This window comes from Drosophila gunungcola, unplaced genomic scaffold (assembly GCF_025200985.1).
Source record: "Drosophila gunungcola strain Sukarami unplaced genomic scaffold, Dgunungcola_SK_2 000026F, whole genome shotgun sequence".
NCBI classification, from domain to species: domain Eukaryota; kingdom Metazoa; phylum Arthropoda; class Insecta; order Diptera; family Drosophilidae; genus Drosophila; species Drosophila gunungcola.
The window spans coordinates 505,348-530,685 of record NW_026453205.1 but is presented as its reverse complement, the minus strand read 5'-3'; the positions used below and the strand labels follow the sequence as shown (position 1 = coordinate 530,685).

The 25,338-nt window shown below is 40.0% G+C and overlaps 2 protein-coding genes across 5 annotated transcripts in view; both read left to right on the top strand.

The window, feature by feature from the left end:
- Positions 1-15,127, top strand: part of LOC128263906 (mitogen-activated protein kinase ERK-A) — a 250,603-nt gene extending 235,476 nt beyond the window's left edge. For 2 of the 4 annotated variants that reach the window (XM_052999185.1, XM_052999184.1), the window contains exon 8: positions 14,887-15,125. In XM_052999185.1, the coding sequence (XP_052855145.1) occupies positions 14,887-15,012 (126 nt within the window). In that variant the 3' untranslated portion in view covers positions 15,013-15,125. Of the gene's footprint in view, positions 1-14,886 lie in introns of all 4 variants that reach the window. The other 2 variants (XM_052999187.1, XM_052999186.1) reach the window with 2 other exon arrangements.
- Positions 1,250-23,422, top strand: LOC128263903 (uncharacterized). The gene is made up of 2 exons (XM_052999180.1): positions 1,250-1,274; positions 21,512-23,422. The coding sequence occupies exon 2, from the start codon at positions 21,512-21,514 to the stop codon at positions 23,420-23,422; it is 1,911 nt and encodes a 636-aa protein (XP_052855140.1). The 5' UTR covers positions 1,250-1,274.
- The last annotated feature ends 1,916 nt before the right edge of the window (positions 23,423-25,338 follow it).

The following is a 25,338-nucleotide window of genomic DNA, read 5'->3' as shown; positions in this document are numbered from 1 at the left end:
CTGTGGAGCGAATATGAGACGGCTCTGAACAGGCGATACCAACACAAGTTGAAAACTGCGCTACAATCACAGCTCTAACAGTTCACCAAAGATTCAATTTCACTAAAAGAGTTCCATCGGGTGCCTGAAATTATTCAGTTGGCAGATCCATTCTTCTTCAAGCCCAAAAAATAGATAAGCTTATCAGCGTTGATACGTTCTTTGAACTGTTATCTATTGGCCAGATAAAGCAGGGTCTGAACTCCCCATCTTACAAAAGACAGTTTTCGGCTGGATAGTGTTAGGAAGATGTGCTGTGGAGGACTTGCCGCCCAAGACTAAAGTCCATACTCCTGAGCAACAACTCTGTCAAAAACACTTTGAGAAAACTACTCAAATAGATTTTTGTCGCTAGAAAGGAAATTTTCAAAGGACCCTTCGCTGAAGTAGATGTATCTTGAATTCTTTAAGGAATATGTTTCAATGGATCATATGTGTTCCGCCAATGTCAAAGTACAGAATACTCGTTACTATTTTATTCCGCACCAATGCGTTCTACGGCCAAAACTTACTTTAACTAAGTAGACAGTAATTCTCGATGCATATTGACGTACATCGTCGCAGGTAGCGTTGAATGACATATTGATGGTGGGCCAACTATTCAACTCCACTCTGCTTTGGTTTAAAATGCAAAAGTTTGCCCTGGCGGCTGACGTATAAAAAATGTATCGCCAAGTGATGGTGGACGAAACTTTCCGAAACTTTCAGTTCATAATAGGGAGACGAGAGTTACATATGAAACTTCGCCAGCACCCTTTTTGGCATTCGGTGTTTAATGCAGCTTGGAGTAATGGCGCAAGCAACTCATCCAAACGCCGCAAAGGGTATTCAGAATGATTTTTATGTTGACGATTTTTTGACTGGCGCCGGATGCGTTGAGGACCTGCAAAGTCTTTGAATTGGCAGGTTTTGAATTGGCAAGTGGTTTTCAAACTGCCCAGAGATATCCGCATCTGATAGCGCTGTAATGCCACTTATGCCAGACTCAGACGTAACTAAGACCCTTGGCGTGGTTTGGTTACCGGTTAAAGATTACTAATATTTTGTCTGTGACTGCTCGACTTTTCGACCCACTTAACCTCTTGTGACCCTTGGTCACAAGGGCAAAGATGTTGGTGCAGGAACTGTGGCTCATAATTTTGAGACGAGATCCTTCCGAGTCCCTGAAAATCTTTAAGCTTAACACAGTAACATATCGAACTTCGCCAGCACCCTTTTTGGCGATTCCGTGTTTAGTGCGGCTAGGAGAGATGGCGCAAGCAATTCATCCAACAGCCGAAAAGGTTATTCAGAATGATTTTTATGTTGACGAATTGTTGACTGGCCCCGGAAGCGTTGAGGAACTGCAAAGACTTCGAGACGAAGATTTTCAGGTCTTGAATTGGCAAAATGTTTTTCAAATTGCCCAGAGTTATCCGCATCTGATAGCGCTGTAATGACACTTATGACAGACTCAGACGTAACTAAGATGACTCATGAGTCGCTAAAGATGACGTTGATTACATTCTTTAAAGAAAAGCTTCTGCAGCTGCCGAAAATTAGGGTATCGCCATTCGTCCACACAGATCCGCAAGTCCCAATTCAAATACATGGTTTCGCCGACTCTTCCATGCGAGCGTATGGAGCGTGCATTTACGTTCGTACTCAATCTGCTAAAGGTTTACCAGTATTGACCTCCAAATCAAAAGTCTTGGAGCCTTGAACTGTGTGCAGCTCACTTTTTAGCAGATTTTACAATCGTTTTCCTGTGGGCAGACTCCGAGATCACGTTATACTGGATCAAAACCCATCCTTCGTCGTTGTCGGTTTAATCGGAATGGTCGGAATGATCGGAAAAAACAATTTGGAGACACGTTCCCACGAAAGTTAACCTAGCAGACAAATTGCCCCGAGGATGTGACGTGGAGGAGCTTACCACGTCCATTTGGTTCGTTGGGCCTTCGTTCTTGCTGAAATCAAAAAATATTTGACCTTTAAATATACATTTCAAACTACCGGCTGAAGTACTCTCGAGGGAATTACTGAAATCGGCACCAGCTCTCGCAGTCATCCCAGAGCCAAATTATACGCTTTAGAAAATAGAGTCCTTTTCGTCGAACCTGAAGCTTCTAAAAATTTTCGTATGGGTAATTCGTATTTTTTCAAAGGTGCAGAAAAGTGTCAAAGCTCTTTGAAAAAAGTATTTAGCCAAGAGAACTGAATTTCTCGAGTTCAGTGACGCCATTAGTAACATTCGGAAAAATAGACCGGTAGAAACGAATATTAAAAAGCTAAACCCCTATATTCAGAAGGATAAATTAGATTGGTGGTCCTCGACATTGCTACGAGTTGGATGTCGGTTATTGAATTCTCCATACAAAGCCAAATTCCCATTATTGCTGTTTAAAAACTCACTGTTTGTCAGATCGTATGTGTCTTGACTAGCACGGCACGAATTGTCACTGCGTGGAATAATATGGCTACCTTATGCTCAAGAAGTCTGCCGACGAACAGTTCTGTCGTGCATGCGCTGCTTTCGCTGCAAGCCGCAACTCTTGACGCAAATTATGGGAAACTTGCCAGCAGATAGACTTCGAGCTCTCCGCCCGTTCAATATTTGTGGCGTTGATTTTTGTGGCCCCATTCAGCACAATGAATCTTATCCGTGGTTAGCCAACGTACAAGTCGTACGTGGCCTTGCTCGTATGTGTTGCCTTCGTTCTTGCTGAAATCAAAAAATATTTGACCTTTAAATATACATTTCAAACTACCGGCTGAAGTACTGTCGAGGGAATTACTGAAATCGGCACCAGCTCTCGCAGTCAGCCCAGAGCCAAATTATACGCTTTAGAAAATAGAGTCCTTTTCGTCGAACCTGAAGCTTCTAAAAATTTTCGTATGGGTAATTCGTATTTTTTCAAAGGTGCAGAAAAGTGTCAAAGCTCTTTGAAAAAAGTATTTAGCCAAGAGAACTGAATTTCTCGAGTTCAGTGACGCCATAAGTAACATTCGGAAAAATAGACCGGTAGCAACGAATATTTAAAAGCTAAACCCCTATATTCAGAAGGATAAATTAGATTGGTGGTCCTCGACATTGCTACGAGTTGGATGTCGGTTATTGAATTCTCCATACAAAGCCAAATTCCCATTATTGCTGTTTAAAAACTCACTGTTTGTCAGATCGTATGTGTCTTGACTAGCACGGCACGAATTGTCACTGCGTGGAATAATATGGCTACCTTATGCTCAAGAAGTCTGCCGACGAACAGTTCTGTCGTGCATGCGCTGCTTTCGCTGCAAGCCGCAACTCTTGACGCAAATTATGGGAAACTTGCCAGCAGATAGACTTCGAGCTCTCCGCCCGTTCAATATTTGTGGCGTTGATTTTTGTGGCCCCATTCAGCACAATGAATCGTATCCGTAATTAGCCAACATACAAGTCGTACGTGGCCTTGCTCGTATGTGTTGCGTCCAAAGCGATCCACTTAGAATTAGTGTCCGACCTAACCACTGATGCGCGATATTTAGCATTTCAAAGGTTCATGAGTCACCGCGGGATTTCGGAGAAGTTGTGGGGCGACGACGCCAACAACATCGTCGGCGCCGATCGACACATGAGGGCAGCATTGGCCCCGGGAATACATATCCAGCCTCCAGCAGCGGTCTAAGTTCCAAGCCCAACATCGTCGTGGGAACTTTCTTCATCGTCGCAGAAGACAATCTTCCGTCCCAGTAGTGGAGGATCGGGCGTGTGGTAGCTTTGCACGCCGTTAGAATGGTTCGCGTGACAGACGTAAGGACGCAGTAAGGACTGTATCGTAGAGCCATCCATCGTCCGGCCCTGTTGCCCATTCTGTCCTGAAGGACGCCGTCCCTTCAGAGGGGGCGGTGGTTGCGCTCTTTGCGCTTTTATTTGATTTTTATTTGATTTTCTGTAGTTGTAAGGCGAGAGCGGGAGCCAATAAAGCTTTCGTTCGATCTTCTGAATTCGTCCCGTCTCTCGCCCCTTAGCGTAAGTTGGTTCTAAGAGAAGTTATATGGAATAAAAGTAAGTGATCATTTGAACTCCTACGAACCCACCCCCTTCCGGCGTCGCAATTTTCGCTCATTTTTATTAAAGTTATTTTCGCAATTCAATCCGCTGAATCCTACTGCAGTCACAAGTTCGCGTTAATACAAAACACGTATTAAAATTTTCATTTCCAAAATTCAGTAAGATTTTTGCTCCACCAGTCCCAATAGCTCCAGTATAAGATACAATCTTTGTTTGCACTTTTACACCCCTTTCTTCGAAACCAAATGACTTTCTGAAACTCTTATAAAAGTGATACCTTTAGATTGCTATATCATTTTTTTTTTGTTACCTGTGCTCATCGTCACTACATGTACTGCTACTATAGTGATATGATGGAAAATTTAATACAAATTAAGCAATGTCATCTAAGTAATTTAATTTTAAGAGTCCTTATGAATTTGATCATTTTTTCAATAACGTCAAAGAGAAATAGACGCACTTTTGTGAAGCTCCGCTATAAACACCGAAAAACACCTTAAACTCGGCTTAAAAAACTAAAAACTGCTTACGGCAGCAGCATAAATAAGAGTGAAAACACATTAAACTTCTTGTTGCCCGGAATAAATCGGTTTTAAGCAGTAAAATCGCTTCTTAATAAATCCACAATTTTAAGTGCAACAACAAACCATTAAAGAAACAGTGCATAAAAAAACACAAGCACACAGAGACAAATCACTTAACACATCAAAACACTTAACTTTCTCGTCACCAACACAAATATGTCTTCAGCAGCAGATTTTCCGAGCTAAAGGAAAGCCTTGCAGGGGAGATCCGTGATGGTGAGGCACGTATAACCGGCAGTCTGGAGGAAAAAATTTAAGTTAATAGCAGCTGACTGTAACAAACTTTCTCTGCGAGTCTCAATTGGAGAGCGAGGTGAGAGATGGGGATGCTGAGGCAGCGGGTCCAGGAGCTGGAGGCTAAACTGTCCAAAAACTGCCAGGATCATAAACATAAACATAAGTCCAAATCGATCAAATAGCCATGCGATGTTAAGGGTTCTCGGAAAAAAGAAAAATGGTCTTAATGTGTGTCATATAAATGCACAAAGCCTCACACGAAAAATTGAAGAATTTAGACACTTATTTATCAAATCGAGCGTCCATGTTATATGTGTTTCTGAAACTTGGTTTGATCCTAATTATTATTCGATGTTTAAGATGAATGTGATGGTTATAACTTGCATCGCTCTGATCGTGGTAGTCATGGGGGTGGGGTTGCAATAAATGGAAGTAAAAAGTTAAGTTAACACTCAACCAGTAGTGCAATAGAATACTTGTTTATAGAAAGAAGTTGCCAAAGATATGCTGATAAACTGCTAATTGGGTGTATATACCGACCTAACTGGCGTATTGACTATGATCAACTTTTAAATATCCTTCTTTACGTGTCAATAAATTATTTAGACGTCGTTATTACGCGCGATTTTAATATCGATATTTTAAGGGAATCCCACCTTGCAGAGACATGAAATCACTGGGGATGAAGTTGGTTAACTTCGTGTCCGCTACTCATTTTACCAAAACCCGCAACTCGCTTTTAGATTTATTTTTTGTGTCTAATACAGACAAAGTAAATACATATGACCAACTTATTGTCCCATTGTTTTCAAAACACGACCTCATATACTTGACTTACGCACTTGACCTACAATACCTTGACCATCCAATAGTTTTTAGGGACCTTAGAAATATCAACTATCACCTTTTGAACTCAACCTTTAATTTGAGCAATTGGAATACCACGAATTGTACCTAAAACTGTCTGTAATATTAGATTTAGGTTTATGTGTGTTAACCAGTGTGATGTCCTTCAGAGTATACTAAGAATTAAGAGTGACACCACTGGGTCTGACAACATAAACCCCAAATTTATAAAAATACTGCTGCCAAAGATCCTTAAATACATAACGTATACCTTTAATACTGCACTGCATCTACATATCCGGACTGTTCGAAAACGGCAAAAATAATTCCGATTCCCAAATCAAATAATGGGTACATCAATTTTACCATACCTATCAAAGGAATTTGAAAATCTCATGGCTGATCAAATTAATAAATTTATGTGCGACAAAGTATTGCCTAATAATCAGTCTAGTTTTAGGAAAAACAGAAGCTGTACCTCAGCTATTTTAAAAATTGCAGACGACCTAAGGGAATAAATAGACGAAAATAATGTTACACACCTAGTTTTACTGACTATAATGTCCTTTGTGCAAAACTACGTAATATGTTTATATTTTCTAAAACTTCTGTCAAACTTGTGTCTTTCTACCTACAAAATCGTCGTCAATATGTTGTACTGTCTAGCATTTCGACTTTATATGAAAACTTTATTCGTGGTGAACCCCAAGGGTCTGTGCTTCGTCCCTTATTGTTTACCTTATATGTTAATGACCTTCTCAATGCGTTATCTGAATGTAATGTACACTTGTATGCTGATGATGCCCAAATGTATGTGAGTTGTCCTTTAAACAGAATAAACGAGTGTATTAATGTTTGTAACACAGAACTTGCACGTGTAAATGATTGGGCCGGCAACAATGGACTTGGGATCAACCCATCAAAATCAAAATTTCTTTCTGTGACACTATCAGTAAAAATTAAATTAAAGTATGTCGGAGAACTAACGTCATCCCCTTGTAAGTCGTCATTGCTGGTTACTTGATCGTTCGGTTCTTGATTGACTGAACTCAATTCTGGCGAACGCAGCGAGTCTTCGAAGCCGTTGTTGCTCATAATTATCTTTTTATCTCTAGTATCTAGTATATCTAGTATACCAGCACAACCCATGGTCATACCTTTCGAGATGCTGCACTACATACTCTCCGACACGGCCATTCTGACATAGACACGTCCTCGTGTCTACAATAAACCTCTCAGTTTCATTCCATTATAATTTTATTGAATACTTCAGAAAAACTTAACCAAATAATCTCAATTTCATAGAATATTTCAAATCATAATGTCATACTAGTCAACTTTTGAATACCCATCCATCGCAAAACACTTTGGCTTCACGCATTTTACTACGTTTTTCCGCTCGTCCATCGCCCAACCACATCGCTCGTCCATCGCCCAATACTTGGCTTCACGAATTCTTCAACCACATCGCTCGTCCATCGCCCAATACTTGGCTTCACGAATTCTTTAACCACATCGCTCGTCCATTGCCCAATACTTGGCTTCACGAATTAATCAGCTACATCGCTCGTCCATCGTCCAACACTTGACTTTACGAATTCTTCAATCTCATTTCTAAAGCAACCTTCGTTCATCGCCAATCACATGGCTTCACGGCACTCTTCTGTTTCAACAGACTTTTCCAACAGACTTTGTTCTTTAAAATTTGCAGCAAACTCTTCTAAGATATGCATATCCGTTAACTTTCTCAAACTTTCGTGTTGAATTTTTTTTTTTTGTACATTTTAAAACATATTGTTCTCCCTCCAATGCCTTAACGAAAGACCCTCTAAACTTCGGATCCAATTTCCAAAGTATCCCGCACTGAATCTAATTACCTTAGCCTTGCTTTCGTCAAATTTTGCTTTCTTATTTCTGGCGACCTCCTGCATGTTTCTAGCAGCTTGCTGTCTTAGTTTCGACTTGTTAATTTCAGTTTCAGTATCGTTTATAGGATTAGCCCCAGAGGCCTAGCCATTTTACCAATCAAAAGTTCTAAAAGACTACACTTAGTACTACGATTCACTGCGCAATTAAGGGCCAGCTGTACCTCCCCTATTGCTTCTTGCCACGACATAGAGCTTGTCTCAACAGCCGTCAACAGCTTCTTAAGCGTACTCTTAACCAGTTCCAGAAAATTCTGGTTTTGTTGCTTCAATAACGAGAAGACTTCCCTTGACAAAGTTTGGTTAGGGCCGAATCCCACTTCTGATGTCGGAGAACTAACGTCATCCCCTTGTAAGTCGTCATTGCTGGTTACTTGATCGTTTGGTTGTTGATTGGCTGAGCTTAATTCAGGCGAATGCAGCGAGTCTTCGATGCCGTTGTTGCTCATAATTGTCTTTTAAGAATCACTCACGCGTCTATCTCACGCCCTCTAAAAACCAAAAGAATAAAAAGAGAGACCAGACCTAGCAACGCATACGAAGCCACACTCGGTCTCAGCTCGCAAAATGAGTCCCCATTCTACCAAAACTAGTATCTAGTATATCTAGTATACCAGCAAAACCCATGGTCATAACTGTCGAGATGCTGCACTACATACTCTCCAACAATTATTATTTAATTGCATAGCTAGGTATATATTCAACCTACCACATAGAAAAGACGTACCCGAATTTTTATAGAAGATATTCGATGTCTCACTAAATCGATGGATAAGGATGCGAATCTTAATTTTTCTGCAAAAAATTATTTTCCAAAAAGAACCTTCATATCTTTTCGAAAAACTGTAGTTTACATCCTTTAGAAGAGCAAACAATCTATCTTGCATTCAAGATAAAATTTTTCACACCCCTTAAAAATGCTATTACGTAAATTAAAGTAAAAATAGAAGGCGACTTAGGTTAGTTTTTTTTTTTTTTTTTGGTTTTAACATTTAAATATTTGCAACTCTTAGTGACTAGCGCATTAACTTATAAGTTTCAAAGTTGTAGCGTTAGGACGAAATTTTATAACAAAATACAAAATACAAATATGAAACCGTGGACCAATGCTTGGTACTACTTATATTTTTAAACTTGTTCACGGAAAAGTGGATTGTCCCGTGTTACTCGGTCGCCTAAATTTCTCAGTGCCTAACAGAATTACTAAGAACTATATTCCTCTTATCTTAAACCATAGTCGATCAAATAATAGCTATAATAAATTCTATCACATCATTTTTACCACCGACCCTGTACCAATTTTGAAAGCATTCATATTGTCTTACTTAGCACAACAATAGTATTTAGAATTTTGTTTCGTATGTATTTTCAAATAGTCCGTCCGTTCCTTTATTGTCCCTTTTCATTAACCTCTCGAGATCTCGTTTTTTACGCCCCCAGGGGTCCGCAAGCACTGCCTGGTGTCTTAAGGGCCTATTATTTGTACTGACCATAGTGCATCCAAGAAAAGGATGCTTTAAAGAAAAACAAGAAAGAAGGCTATAGTAGAGCTTCCCGGCTATAAGATGACCCTTACTCAGCCAACCAATTTCAACCTAAGTATTTCCCCTAAAAAAACAAGAAATGAAGCAAGCTTCAGCAAGCCGAAGTTCATATACCCTTGCAGCTATTGCAAAAACTAAATATTCTTGAAGACATTAAAATTATGATTTGCTTGTGTGTATGTTTAAAAGTATTGAAGCTATAATGATTTGCAGCTCAATTATTTGCTATTTCCTATGGCAGCTATATGATATCGTTAACCGATTTCAATAAAATTAAAAGCGTTATTCTGAACTGTGAAATTATTAAATAGTTAACAAGAATTTCTAAAAAAAATTACAATATAAAAAAGTTAAATTTTTTTTAAATATTTGTATTGTTTCCATGGGAGCTTTATGTTATAGTCGTCCCATTTTGATGAAATTTAAGGCGTAATTCTGAAATATTTTAAAACTAAAAACAAAATTAAAAAACAGCAAAGTTATAATTTTTTTTATTTATATTTCCGATTGTTCCTATGGGAGCTATATGCTATAAACGTCCGATCCGGTTCGTTCCGACTTACGTACTACCTGCAAAAGAAAGAAAATAGACAGACTGACTTGGCTAGATCGACTCTTCTTGTGATGCTGGAAATGTCTCCTACACTGCGTTGCAAACTTCTAAATGAAATTATAATATATAATAATTATTATAATTAATGGCAACCTTCCCGGTAGCTGATATAGCTGAAGGACTTAAAGAAAATGGTTTTGACGTTAAAAACGTATTGAACATAACCAACAGGGCAAAAATTCCTCAGCCCCTCTTCAAGATTGAACTTGGGAGTTTGGGAACTCAAAAAATTTATTGCACTTTTCGACCAGTCTGTGTTGCCTGTGGCGACCTGCACTGTATAGAAGCTTGCACGGATAACAAAGAAGACCCAGCACTGAGAAAATGTAGCAACTGTGGTGGAAACCACACTGCTAATTACAGGAGATGCCCCGTCTATAAAGAGATCAAGAGTCGGCTCAACCAGAGGCACCAACAACCAACCTCCGCCCAACAGGTTGCTCAGCCAAATTTTTACATTCCTTCGCAAACCACATCTGGAGTTACTTTTGTGGCTGCACTGCGATACCCTGGGTTATCGCCTACAAGAACCGATCAGCCCGAAGCATTACAGCCCCACCCGCTTATACCAAAACCAAAATATACTCCGCTTCCAGAGCAAAACGCTCAATGACCAACTCAACCTTATAAAGAACAAAACCAGACTTACACTCCACAAATACAAAATAGCATCGAAGCTACACTCACGAACATCATGCTTTCAATGCAAGGTACCCTCCAGGAACTAGTGCGAAACCAAAACAACCGTATGGAACTTCTAATCAAACAAAAGTCAATTTAAATGGATCCCTTAAGAATAGGCTTTTGGAACGCTAACGGTGCTTCGCAGCACAGACTTGAACTTCTACAGTTCTTAAACACCCAGGACATCGACATCATGCTCCCCTCAGAAACGCACCTAACCAATAAAAACCATTTCCATCTCACTGGCTACATCTTCTTCTCAAGGAGGGACCGGAATCCTTATCAAACAGCGCATAAGGCATCACCCTCTGGAGGCGTTTGCTTACAACCACAATCAGGCCACATCCCTACGAATCAACATAACCAGCGGTCCAGCCACCCTATCGGCTGTGTATTATCCCCCACGATTTTATATTTCAGAGAATGAATTTTTAGGCTTTTACAACTCATTGGGTAACTGTTTTATAGCTGCCGGTGACTATAATGCGAAACACCACTACTGGGGCTCTCGTCTTACAAAGCCCAAAGGACGCCAATTATACAAGGCTATTATCAAACCCGGTAAAAGGTAGATTTTGTTTCACCAGGTACTCCCACATACTGGCCAGCAGATCCGACCAAAAAAGAAGACATCGATTTTGCTGTAACTAGGAGAGTGCCGTCCAGGCTGATACATGTTGAAACCCTGGCGGAACTGTCATCTGACCACTGGCCTGCTTTACTTTGTCTATCTGAACATCCACAGTTTGTAGAACGACCACAATTTCTGACATCCAATACAACAAACTGGCTAAAGTATAAAAAATATATAAGCTCACACATTGATATCGAACCTAAAATCTCCTGTGAAGCTGATATTGAAGACTCTCTTAAACATATAACGGATGTAATGACCTCTGCTGCCAAACACCCGAACATTCAGCCTCATCCCCCCCAAAAACTACACGTACAACTACACAGATCCAGTCACTCCTTCAAGAAAAGAGGCGACTTCGCCGAGACTGGCAGGCACACCGCTGCCCAGCCACTAAACAAAGGTTTAAAGAAGCTTGTCGGAAGTTGTCTAAAGCTTTACTTACTGAAAAGAATCAGACTCAACGTGCCTAAATAGCGCAACTTTCGCCCACTAGCAACAAATTTCCACTCTGGAAAGCTCACCCAAACATTCAACCACCAATAGAACCCGATTTTCCAATTCGATCACCAACAGGTGGGTGGGCCCGTAGTGACTAGGAAAAGGCCGAAATATTCGCCTCTTACTTAAAAAATGTCTTTTAACCTCATCCGCCGACAAACCAATTCACTTTACCAAACATCTCACCAGCGGAGCCTTCTCCCACAATAATTCTTGAAACAAGCACAATCATAAAAGCCATTGCAGAACAGATGAATCCAAAAAAAGCCCCTGGTCATTATTTAACTTAGCCTAAAATGACAATTGAATTGCCTCTATGCGCAGTCAAAAGCATAACCACCATATTAAACTCAATTCTTAAATGGGGCTTTTTTCCCACACAATGGAAAAAGTCTGTTATTACAATGATACCAGAAGCAGGCAAAGACAAATACCAACCTTCGTCCTACAGGCCCATTAGCCTCCTTCCGTGCCTATCAAAGCTATTTGAAAAACTGCTTTTGTGTCACCTCAGAACACAACTCCAAAACGACAGAGCGATCCCCCTGCATCAGTTCGGCTTCAGGGAAAAGCACGGAACTACCGAACAGGTAATTCGCATAACAGCTGAAATGCGCACAGCTTTTGAATGCAGGGAATACTGCAGTGCCTTATTCCTAGACGTGTCTCAAGCCTTCGATCGCGTTTGGATTGACGGTCTGGTTCATTAAATCAAGACTGTCCTACCACAAAAACCCACAAATTACTTGAATCTCACCTTAAAGACAGAGTATTTACTGTATTTAAAAAACCACCTGGGGCCGTAGAAAAATGGCTAGCAGATTGGCGCATACAAGTCAACGAACAAAAATGCAAACATATTACGTTTACACTCAATCGGGCAACCTGCCCACCACTGGCCTTAGGGCCAAGTCGATGAAGTCACATACCTGGGCATCCACTTTGACAGGCGGCTTACCTGGAGAAAGCACATTGAAGCGAAGAAGATTTCCCTAAAGCTCAAGGCCAACAGTTTCCACTGGCTCATCAATTCCCGCTCACCCCTGCCACTGGAACACAAAGTAGTTATTTACAAATCTTGTTTAAAGCCAACCTGGATGTACGGGTCTGAACTCTGGGGAAACGCCAGCAGTAGCAACATAGAAATCCTCCAACGAATACAGTCGAATAACTGGGGCCCCCTGGTATACTCGCAACGTAAATATCCACAGGGACCTGGACATAAAACCAGTTAAAGAAGAAATTGATAGTAAAGTCTCGAAGTACGAAGCTAGACTATCAATACATCCAAACTAACTAGGCAGCTCAGGCGGCTTTGTAACCACTCTCGGTTACAGCGTAACGACCGCCCACTTCTGCCCAACTTAGGGCCATTAACCAATTAACAATTATAATACAGTATAGGTTAAGATTTGAATACTTATTCTAGGTCTCTTCAAATAAACAATAAAACAAAAAAATAATAAAAAAAAAAAGCTGCCCTGCTGCTTTTTCATTGATCTCTAGGGTGGTGCAAAAGGTTTTCCTAAGATGCTAAGCTCATTATCTGGACTCAACAACGGCGTCTAAAAGTGGGATACCACGGGAGCCGGGGCTCTCAGCCCTTCAGCAAATACGTCGGACTAATGCCGTGCTATCCGAGGCACTCGTCGATGGCTAACGAGAACGTTGCCTGCAGTTGATCCTTAGTCCGGTGATCCTGACTGAAGAACTGTGTGATCATGGTGTTGATTTTGCCCACGCTAACTTGTTATTATTTGAAGACCTGCGCCGTACGTTTTAGACAGAGCACCTCCTGCTCGCCGGCTTTCGTTGGCTCACTTCAAAATACTAGCTCATAGAGTACCGAACCGTCTTCCACAATGCGAATGCTCAAGTTACTCTCCGCAGGCGGTCATAGCATGCTCTCCATCAGCAGGCGTATTACTGGGAGCTACCATGTTGTATATACAGTACGTGGAGCTGTACTATTTCAGGTTGGTAGCTTGATTTTGACCCGAACTATTGAGAAATACAGTTTCCCAATAATTAGTTCTTCTCGGCCTTTTCACGTTCGCGATGACCCGTTGTGATCCGTATATATATTGTGCAGGCCAATACCAATGCCTTTTTTAACAGAGTCTTAAGTTGCGTGGACTCTCGTTGGTGCGAATCATCTTTACTTCGTCCTAATTTTCAGAAGTCGGGACATAGAAGTCAAAATCCAGGACAAAACGATGTATTGTTCGAATCCGTCTGGATGCCCCGTTGTATTTTGCTCTTTTTAAGCGCAAGCAGGCCAGCGTAGCTGGCAGAAATCTTTTTTGTCGTGGTCTTTACTGGTGGCGCATCTTTGAGCTGTATGATTATTTACAGACTATATAAAACTAAACTAATCTTTAAAACAGGAAATCCCTAAATTGGTGCTCATTGCGACGAAAAATTGGTTATTTAAAATTGCACGGCAAAATGCTTGACCTTTTAAATTTCTTGTTCAAAAACTTCATCAGATCAGGATTGATATCTGCGATCTTTGAAGAATCTTTTTCTGTTTTTGGTGAAAAGCGGTTGATAATCTTTTAGAATCAATTTATTTTTTTTTAATTTTTTTTAGAGACAAAGACAAATTTTATTTTAATATATTTATTTACAATGAAATGTAAGAAAATATCCCTTTTATTGTTGGATGGGAGGGTCTCTTCGACGGAGTCGTGTCTTACTAGTGATTCAAGCTAATGTCCGTGCAAGGCTGTTAGGATGGGCCTGATGCTTGACCTTATACTTTGCTTTTACCTTGTTGGTTTTGTCTTTAATAGATCTTACATGTACATACGTATTGAGCTGTCGGAGTTTTATCTAAGTTACGTTTTATCTAAAGCACGCATTTCCTAATATTTCGGATCCATATGTTCAAAGTGGCCAGCGCTGCGCGACGGGTTCTGTTCGTCAAAGTCCTCTTGTGGTCTCCTGGACTTGTTCACTTCATAATATCTTGCTCTTATCTGCATGGCATTCGTTTTCCTCCGCTGTAATCTTCTTTTTTCCTGGTTTCGCGCTGGGGCGAAAATAAAATTTAAAATTGGCCTTTTTGAATAAGCCGGTAGCCAAAAACGTCCTTGTTCCTTAACTATATTTAACCCTTCTATTAACCTTACCTTACAGTTCTACCTATGAAAAAAAAACTTTTTTAGTTACTTAAGCTGTGCTTCGATATTGTTAATATTTTGAGTCTTATTGTAATCTACCATTATTGTTTTTTTTACACAGCCTGTCGCCGAAGTTCCGTTCCGGATTAATATGGAAAACGATGACATTTCTCGAGACGCCTTAAAATCATTGATTTTTGAAGAAACTTTAAAATTTAAAGAGCTACAGCCAGAAGGAGCGCTTTAAAAGAACTTAGTATTTAAGCAGAAGGCCATTCTAGCTTTTGCTTAGCAAAACCCAAAATTACCCACTTTGTAATTGCCTGTAATTTCTTTATAATAATTATAATAATAATAATAATCACAATCATAATCATAATCATAATCATAATCATAATCATAATCATAATCATAATCATAATCATAATCATAATCATAATCATAATCATAATCATAATCATAATCATAATCATAATCATAATCATAATCATAATCATAATCATAATCATAATCATAATCATAATCATAATCATAATCATAATCATAATCATAATCATAATCATAATCATAATCATAATCATAATCATAATCATAATCATAATCATAATCATAATCATAATCATAATCATAATCATAATCATAATCATAATCATAATCATAATCATAATCATAATCATAATCATAATCATAATCATAATCATAATCATAATCATAATCATAATCATAATCATAATCATAATCATAATCATAATCATAATCATAATCATAATCATAATCATAATCATAATCATAATCATAATCATAATCATAATCATAATCATAATCATAATCATAATCATAATCATAATCATAATCATAATCATAATCATAATCATAATCATAATCATAATCATAATCATAATCATAATCATAATCATAATCATAATCATAATCATAATCATAATCATAATCATAATCATAATCATAATCATAATCATAATCATAATCATAATCATAATCATAATCATAATCATAATCATAATCATAAACAAACTTGGCATTTAAGGGTCGTTTTTTGATAACCATTCAGTTTTTATATTTATATTTATCATCGATTTGTGTTTGATAATAGGTGTTATTACCATATCTAAACTGCAGAATGTATAATTGACCAAAATTAGAAAATGTAAAACATGAACTTTATGTTCGTCTTTTTGTCGTGTTCCAAAAATTTCACAAAAATTTGCCCCTGTCGATTCCAAATGACTGCATATAAAATATAATTGTGTGCGTAGCTATAAATAAAAGCAACATTATTGTAAAGTTTAGAAAACGACCCTTAGTCTTTAAAACAAAAACAAACAACAAAATTTGTGATTAACCTATTACATGTAAGTGTTTCGTAATAATTTTTATCAGTTTTAAAAAACGAAATTAATATAAGAATACATCCCAGGAACAAATTTTGAACCAATTAAAAAAAATTCTTATTTAATCTGTTAAATAAAAACAATTTGTTTATCTTAAATTAGATACCTATCATAAATTATTCTTAACATGTATAACAAACATTTTTATTAAACTCATTGTATTATTATCCTTTGATATAATTTCGTTTTCAGAAATAATATATCGCACTATGCAAGGCCAGCCCTGCGTATAAAACAACAAAACAGCAACGAAATTAGTTTTAAAAGCAAAGATAAATTAGGTTCAGAAACAACTAAAAATCTTATTCTTTATCTAATATTTAAAATAAGCAATTACTATTGATAAAATATTTAAAAATGTACGTGGGCAGTCATAGTTTTAATATAGGATTAGTTTGAAAATAATAATAACTAAAAATAATCTGGTGCATTCTATTTATAAATTGCAGGAGGGTTTTCGTTTTTTGATTGGCATAACCTACTAAAAAAGGGTTTTAATTTTTAAACTCCCTTTAATTAACCCCAAGGGCGCTTTCTATTTTCTATTTTCAATATTTTTAAAAAATTAACAGTTTCCTAAAAAATTAATAATTTTTCACATGTGGATGTGAAAAATTGTGTTTTTGCTTAAAATAATATATGTTTAACACACAAACTAACTAAATAGAACGGCATCTGTAAAAAAAATGTTCGGGTGGACTAGCTTCATTCGCTATAGCTTCGTCAGTGTTTATTATTGTTTAACGTTAATTCCATATAATCAGTACAAACAAGTGGCCCAACATAATATAAAGACATTTATAAAAGAAGTAAAACTAGGTACGTTGCAAATATGTTAAAATTGTAGTTTTCAAAACCGGGATAGAGGTTGAAATACAAATTTGAATATATAAATTTTTATAATTATAACAAAGAACACGAAAGGGTTCATACAGGCCAAAATTAGATGTACATCTTAGCAAGTTAAGAGGATGGTAGTCTAAAACGCACATTAAAAATTAAGCGGCCCCTAGTTCTATGGAGTCAATATCACCTTTGACAAGATTGTGCATAAAAATAATTCCAAGCATGATTCTACGACTTACAAGAGTAGGTAAATAAAGCAATAGTAATTATTTTATTATTTAATCCCTTAAAATTCATGTAGGTTCGTGGTAGTTGACCTCCGCTTAACCAAACTATGTTAAGAAGGTGATATTGGCGAGGAACACAAAATGATAAGTAACAATGCGCTCAAGTGCTTTAGGTATTGCAGACAATTTAGAAATACCCCTATCATTTTGAACACCACCCGACTTTTTTCTCCATTTATGGAGTGGCTGTTTGCGCACTCAGCGCTTGTATTTAAATCACTAGTTGTAGGGCGAGAGCGGGAGCCAATAAAGCTTTCGTCTGTTCGCTCTTGCGAATTCGCCCCGTCTCTCGCCACCGTAGCATAAGTTAGGTTCTAAGAGAAATTATTGAAATATAATTGTTAGTGATCCATCGAACATCATCGTAGCCACTCCTTTTCGTCGCGCTTTCGACATAGTTTCACAATTTTTCGCAAATTAAAATCGTCTCGAACTACTGCGTTCACAAAGTTTTCGCGTTGTTAATACAAAATAGTATTAAATTTTTCATGGTGACCCCGACGTGATCAGCAGTAGAGTTCGCGAGTTTTAATTTTTTTTGTCGGTGAAAACTATAAACAATACCAACAACAACCAATTTATTCGTGTCGGTTCGGCCAACAAATTAAATTCAATAATTTCGTCGCTGGAAATTTTCTGCCGTTCTTGAAGTTGCGCCTGACGTTTCGGCAATTTTAATTGCTCAATTTGCTGCTGCCGCCAAATGGAAGACAAAAAGGAAGTTGCAATTATCAAGTCGGCCATCCAGGTATAGAGTGCCAAAAGTTGAAAGTTAATCTGTGGCGTTTTGTCAATTGTGTTTTGGCCCATCTTTCAACTTTTTGCATTCGTGTAAAAATCGGTAGATAGTGAGCATTCTAACCAAGAAATAAAAATTTGCATGTACTAACAACCAAAATTCTACAATAAACATAATCTATTTCGAATTATATGTGAATCGCTTTGGCCAAAGAACAAGCAATAAAATACTCGTCGTCGACCCAATTAGTGCGAACTTAATTCCCCCAACTTTCGTCGTAGTGAGCACCAATTTAGGGTATAAATAAAAATAGCTGGAAAAAAAAAAAGTGCAAATTGTAAAAATTGAAGCTCTCAGAAAATTAGCGGCAATAACTTTCGCTGCAGTTTGTACGAACATTTCCCGCGCTTTTCAGAATTTTCCCGCGCTTTTCCAATTTTCCGCGCTTTTCATAATTTTGCGCGCATTTTGGCATCAGGCTTATATATTCGTTGCCCTTAGTTATCGGTCAGTGTATCATTCTCCGTTAGCATCTGCATAGGAAGAACCGCTAGCCGCGTACACATACACACGCACACCGACACCGCTGCCGCTATTTCGAGTTATCTTTTGTCGTTTTCGTTCTCGATCGCTGCAGCAGTGCAATTTTCGGTCTGCCTAAACGTTTGTTCGTTTTGTCGGTACGCTTGAGCTTGAGCGGTAACTCCCCTACAGTGCGTGCGTGCGGCATATACTGTCGCAGGGTTTATATAAAAAAAAAATATAAAAACCCTATTTAGATTTTTCGCTGTAATTCTCTCGGCACTTAGCTCCCTTACACCGTGTGCGATCGTTGATTTTATTTTATTATTTAACAAAAAAAAAAAAAAAAAAAAAAAAAAATAATAATTTAATAAAAATAAATATTTAACACCTCTTCGATACCAACTAAATAAATACAAATAAACGCAATGGCAACTAAGGATATCGAAGAGCTTAAACATCAACGAGATGTTTGCATGAAAAGTATTAACCGAACTTATCGCCACTTAAAAGAAGCTAAATTATCTATAAATCCGGTCGAGCTTGAGTGTCGATTAGAGATTCTAAATACGCACATTGAAAATGCTTCACTTTTGCAAAACCAAATAGAAGTGAAAGATACAAAAGATGTATACCGCGAAGAGTTGGAAGAGAGGGCCGTAATGACAAAGTCATTGCTGATTTCAATTTTAAATAAGTCCAAACAAAATAATATCGAGAAATCCGCTCCGCCAGCAAATCGCCCGCCTCAATGCCGTCTGCCGAGCGTTGCACTCCCAACTTTTAGCGGAAAACACTCCGAATTTAAAAATTTTATAAGCCTTTTCGAAACTTTCGTTGACAAAGATGACACTTTACACGATATTGAAAAATTCAATCATTTAGTTTCGTGTTTAGCTGGAGACGCTTTAGGAACAGTTAGGGCCTTCCAAGTCACTGCGGAAAATTATCCCAAAGCCCTTGCTAGCCTGAAGCGGGTGTACGATAATGATTGTCTTATTTTTTTTGACAACATATCGACACTTTTTAATTTGCAAAAAATTTCCCAGCCTTCAGCTACAGCCTTGAGAACCCTCATCGACACGGTCACAGCCTTGTATGACTCCTTGCTGTCTATTGGGGATGATAGACGCATTACTGCCATTTTAATACATCTGGTAATGAGCAAGGTCGATGCAGGAACTAAAAGAAAATGGGAAGAACAGTTAGATTATACTTCGCTTCCACTTTGGAGCGAATGTGAGGCGGCCCTCAACAGGCGATACCAACACATGGTAGCAGAAGAGGCTTCCAAGCCCAAAACTGTTCAGCAGGCCCAATCTAACCCTAAGAAGAATGGAAATAGGAGTTTTTCGTTTGTCGCTGCCAGGAACGACTCTGTTCAATGCATGTATTGCAACTCAGCTGAACATCAGATTGGAAACTGCGCTTCCTTCGCAGCCCTGACAGTTCACCAAAGATTCGATTTCGCTAAAAGAGCACCCTTATGCATTAACTGTTTAAGAAAGGGTCACACGGTCAAAAAATGCAAATCGAACAGATGTAGAGTGTGCAATTCCTCACATCACACTTTGCTACATATATATGCCCCAAACACAAATCTCGCGTTGCCACCTCCTTCTCAGCCCACGCTCATGCAGGAGTCTCCATCCACTTCGCATGTTTTGCATGCGAATGCATCGGATCGAGTCATTCTTGCAACTGCTGTTGTGAGCGTCCAAACAAAAAGCGGCGAGTTTATATTAGCTCGAGCGTTGCTCGACTCTGGTTCACAATTAAACTTTGTAACCGACGAGCTCGCTCAGAGGCTCAAAATTACAAGAGAGGACGTGTGCATGAGCTTGCGAGGCATTGGTGGAACTAATGCCCAAGCCACAAACAAAAATACACACGATTGTGAAGTCGCGAATAGGGAACAGCCAATTGTCGTCCGATTTTTGGATTATGAAAAATATTTCTGGTTATCATCCGGATCAAGCGGTGAACACCAGCGGGTGAAGGGTTCCTGAAAATATTCAGTTGGCAGATCCATTCTTCTTCAAGCCCCAAAAAATAGATATGCTTATCGGCGCTGAAACATTCTTTGAACTTTTATCTATTGGCCAGATAAAGCAGGGGCCTGAATTCCCCATCCTACAAAAGACAGTTCTCGGCTGGATAGTGTCAGGCAGATGTGCCTCTGAAAATAATAAAAACGCTGAAAAAATGGTACATCTCAGCTGCCAGGAGGAAGCGTTGGAGTCAATTGACACAACCCTGCAGAAATTTTGGTCTGTGGAGGACTTGCCGCCCAAGGCTAAAGTCCATACTCCTGAGCAACAACTCTGTCAACAACACTTTGAGAAAAATACTCAAAGTTTGTCGTCCGGTAGATTTTCGGTTCGTTTGCCGTTTAAATCTGACCCAAATACTCTTGGTTCGTCATACGAAGTTGCGAAACGTAGATTTTTGTCGCTAGAAAGGAAATTGTCAAAGGACCCTTCGCTGAAGAAGATGTATATTGAATTCATGGAGGAATATGTTTCACTGGGCCACATGTCTTCCACCAATGACAAAATTCCGAATACTCCGCACTATTTCATTCCGCACCAATGCGTTTTACGGCCACAAAGTACTTCAACTAAGTTGAGAGTAGTTTTCGATGCATCGAGCCGTACTTCTACGCAGGTAGCGTTGAATGACATCTTGATGGTAGGCCCAACTATTCAAGAGGAGCTGTACTCGACTCTGCTTCGGTTTAGATTGCATAAGTTTGCCCTTGCGGCCGACGTCAAAAAGATGTATCGCCAAGTGATGGTGGACGAAGCTGATCGTAACTTCCAGCTCATAGTATGGAGACGAGATCCTTCTGAGTCCCTGAAAATCTTTAAGTTGAACACCGTTACATATGGAACTTCGCCAGCACCCTTTTTGGCGATTCGGTGTTTAATGCGGCTAGGAGAGATGGCGCAAGCAACTCATCCAAAAGCCGCAAAGGTTATTCAGAATGATTTTTATGTTGACGATTTGTTGACTGGCGCCGGATGCGTTGAGGACCTGCAAAGCCTTCGAGACGAAGTTTCTCAGGTCTTGCAAGAGGCAGGCTTTGAATTGGCAAAGTGGTTTTCAAACTGCCCAGAGTTATCCGCATCTGATTCCGCTGTAATGCCACTTATGGCAGACTCAGACGTAACCAAGACCCTTGGCGTGGTTTGGTTACCGGTTAAAGATTACTTTCAATTTCGGTTGGATGACTCTTTCCTGGATCTTCGCGCGACAAAACGAAATATTTTGTCGGTGACTGCTCGACTTTTCGACCCACTTGGCCTCTTGTGTCCTTTGGTCACAAAGGCAAAGATGTTGTTGCAGGAACTGTGGCTCCGAAAATTAGATTGGGACGAGTCGCTACCGATGCAGTTGCTCACGTCGTGGGAGACGTTTAAAGCGACGCTTCTGCAGCTGCCTAAAATTAAGGTATCGCGATTCGTCAACACAGATCCACAAGTCCCGATTCAAATACATGGTTTCGCTGACGCTTCCATGCGAGCGTATGGAGCGTGCATCTACATTCGGACTCAAACTGCTGAAGGTTTGAAAGTGTCTTTATTGACCGCCAAATCGAAAGTAGCTCCCCTCAAGACGAAAACTTTGCCTCGCCTTGAGCTGTGTGCAGCTCACCTTTTAGCAGATCTCTATAATCGTGTCAGGCCATTGCTAAATTCTCCCATTGAGAATGTTTTCCTGTGGACAGACTCCGAGATCACTTTACACTGGATTAAAACCCATCCCTCGTCGTTGTCGGTTTTTGTTTCGAACCGGGTTGCAGAAATTCAGGAGTGGTCGGAGAAAGCAATTTGGAGACACGTTCCCACGAAAGTCAACCCAGCAGATATAGTGTCCCGAGGATGTGACGTAGAGGAGCTTACAACGTCCATTTGGTTCGGTGGGCCTTCGTTCTTGCTAGACTCAGAAAATAATTGGCCTGTAAATAAACATTTCGAACTGCCGGCTGATGTAATGTCGATGGAGCTACGCAAATCGGCAATAGCTCTCGTAGTCAGCCCAGAGCCAAATTATGTGCTTCAGAAAATAGAGTCTTTTTCGTCGCACCTGAAGCTTCTGAGAGTTTTCGTGTGGGTTTTTCGTTTTATTCAAAGGTGCAGAAAGGTGTCGAAGCCCTTTGAAAAAAGTATTTCGCCAAGAGAACTGGATTTCGCTTTTGATAAAATTGTCGAAGTTGTCCAATTTCACGAGTTCAGGGACGACATAAGTAAAATTCGGAAGAATAAACCGGTAGCAACGAATATTCAAAAGTTAAACCCTTTTCTTCAGGAAAATAAATCGGATTGGTGCCACTCGACATTGCTACGAGTTGGGGGTCGGTTATTGAATGCTCCTATCCCGTACGAAGCCAAATTCCCGTTGTTGCTGTCTAAAAGCTCACAGTTCGTCAGATCCTATGTGTCATACCTGCACGTTACGAACTGTCACGCTGGCCCACGAGCTCTCGTAAGTCGTCTGCGCGAGAAAATCTGGCTAGTTAATGCTCAAGAAGTCTGCCGACGAACAGTTCGGTCGTGCATGCGCTGCTTTCGCTGTAAACCGCAACTTTTGACGCAAATTATGGGAAACTTGCCAGCAGATAGACTTCGAGCTCTCCGCCCGTTCAATATTTGTGGCGTTGATTTTTGTGGTCCCTTCAGCACAACGTATCGTATCCGTGGTAAGCCACCGTACAAGTCGTACGTGGCCTTGTTCGTCTGTTTTGCGTCCAAAGCGGTCCACTTAGAATTAGTGTCTGACCTAACCACTGATGCGTTCTTGTTGGCATTTCAAAGGTTCGTGAGTCGTCGCGGGATTCCGGAAAAGGTGTGATGCGACAACGCCACCAATTTCGTCGGCGCAGATCGCCACATGAGAGAGTTCCGAGCCCGTCTGGAGGAGCAGGGGGGCGGTATCGAAACATTCGCATCAAAAAAAGGATGCGAGTTTGCGTTCATACCGCCCAGAGCACCGCACTTCGGCGGACTATGGGAGGCAGGTGTGAAGTCTGCAAAGCACCTGTTCCTTCGGACGGTAGGCCAAGACCTCTTGACCGCGGAGGAGCTCGGAACTCTGCTCACCAGCGTGGAGGCCGTGCTCAACTCCAGGCCCCTCGGCGCTCTAAGCAGCGACCCGAACGACGGCGAGGCCCTGACCCCCGGGCATCTGCTCATCGGCGGCCCTCTTCTGGCCCCACCATCAGCGGCGCTCCCGGACCAGATCAGCCTGACCTGCTTGAGACGATGGCGAGGTGTCTCGTCTCTCAGGCACAGGTTCTGGCAGCGATGGTCCCGGGAGTACATCTCCAGCCTCCAGCAGCGGTCCAAGTGGCACCAGGGGGAGCCCAACCTCGTCGTGGGAGCGCTCGTCGGCGTCGCAGAAGACAATCTTCCGCCCCAGCAGTGGAGGATCGGACGAGTGGTAGCGGTGCACGCCGGCGCCGATAGCAAGGTTCGCGTGGCGGACGTCAGGACGCAGGACGGCGAATATCGGCGAGCTGTCCACCGACTGGCCCTGTTGCCCGTTCTGGGCTGAAGGACGTCGTCCCTTCAGAGGGGGCGGTGTTTGCGCACTCAGCGCTTGTATTTAAATCACTAGTTGTAGGGCGAGAGCGGGAGCCAATAAAGCTTTCGTCTGTTCGCTCTTGCGAATTCGCCCCGTCTCTCGCCACCGTAGCATAAGTTAGGTTCTAAGAGAAATTATTGAAATATAATTGTTATTGATCCATCGAACATCATCGTAGCCACTCCTTTTCGTCGCGCTTTCGACATAGTTTCACAATTTTTCGCAAATTAAAATCGTCTCGAACTACTGCGTTCACAAAGTTTTCGCGTTGTTAATACAAAATAGTATTAAATTTTTCAGTGGCATTATAAAAAAAAATACAATTTGACCTGTTTAAATTTAGGGGTAAACTGAATTTAGATAAGAATGCGCCCTATAGGTAGTTTGGAAGAACTTGGCAAATAAATCAGCAATTTCCGAGGCAGTAGACGCCAAAATTAAGTTTAATCGTACTGATGAAGGCAAGGCAGTTTTTTTCGATTGACATTTACCAAGTTATAAAATTGCTTCGGATCATTTAAAAATTTGGCTTTACACCGGTTCAAATACATAGAATAGCATTGACTGTTAAGAACATTAAAATCCGATCGAGCAACCACATATTTCAAAAAATCAGATGTCTTGCCCGTCCTTTTGTACTTTTTGTAAGTGTTTGTTTTTAGGTTTTGGAGGTTTCTTGGTGGAAGACTATCAGGAACGCAATCATTAAAAAAGTGTTTAAATCACTATAGAGTAATTTAGGGGAACTTTCCATATCCATGCAATTGTATAAAGTCACATTTGTTGAAGCCTTTCGTTTTAGTTTTAAGAAACTAACTGGGAAGAAGTATCAGGGCAGGGTAGGGAAATTGTCAATTCCATTGTGGTATGGTATCGGTCCTCTGGAACAACTAGAGGGTCAATTCGAAATACAACGACCTCGGACGGATCAAAAACAAATACCAGATCTAATAGCCTATTTAAAAAGTTACGGATAAAGCTAATTTGTTGTAATGATAGGTCCAACAAGTAAATCAGAAGTAGAGGACCAAGATGTATCTGGGAGACTTAAATCTCTCAAAACAATCAAATGATTCCTGTCAGAAATTAGAGATATAACAGATTCAATAGCAGACAAATTTGTTCATAGATTACAATGTCCGATCCAGGGGGGGATATAAGAACAGATTTCAAAAATAGATAAG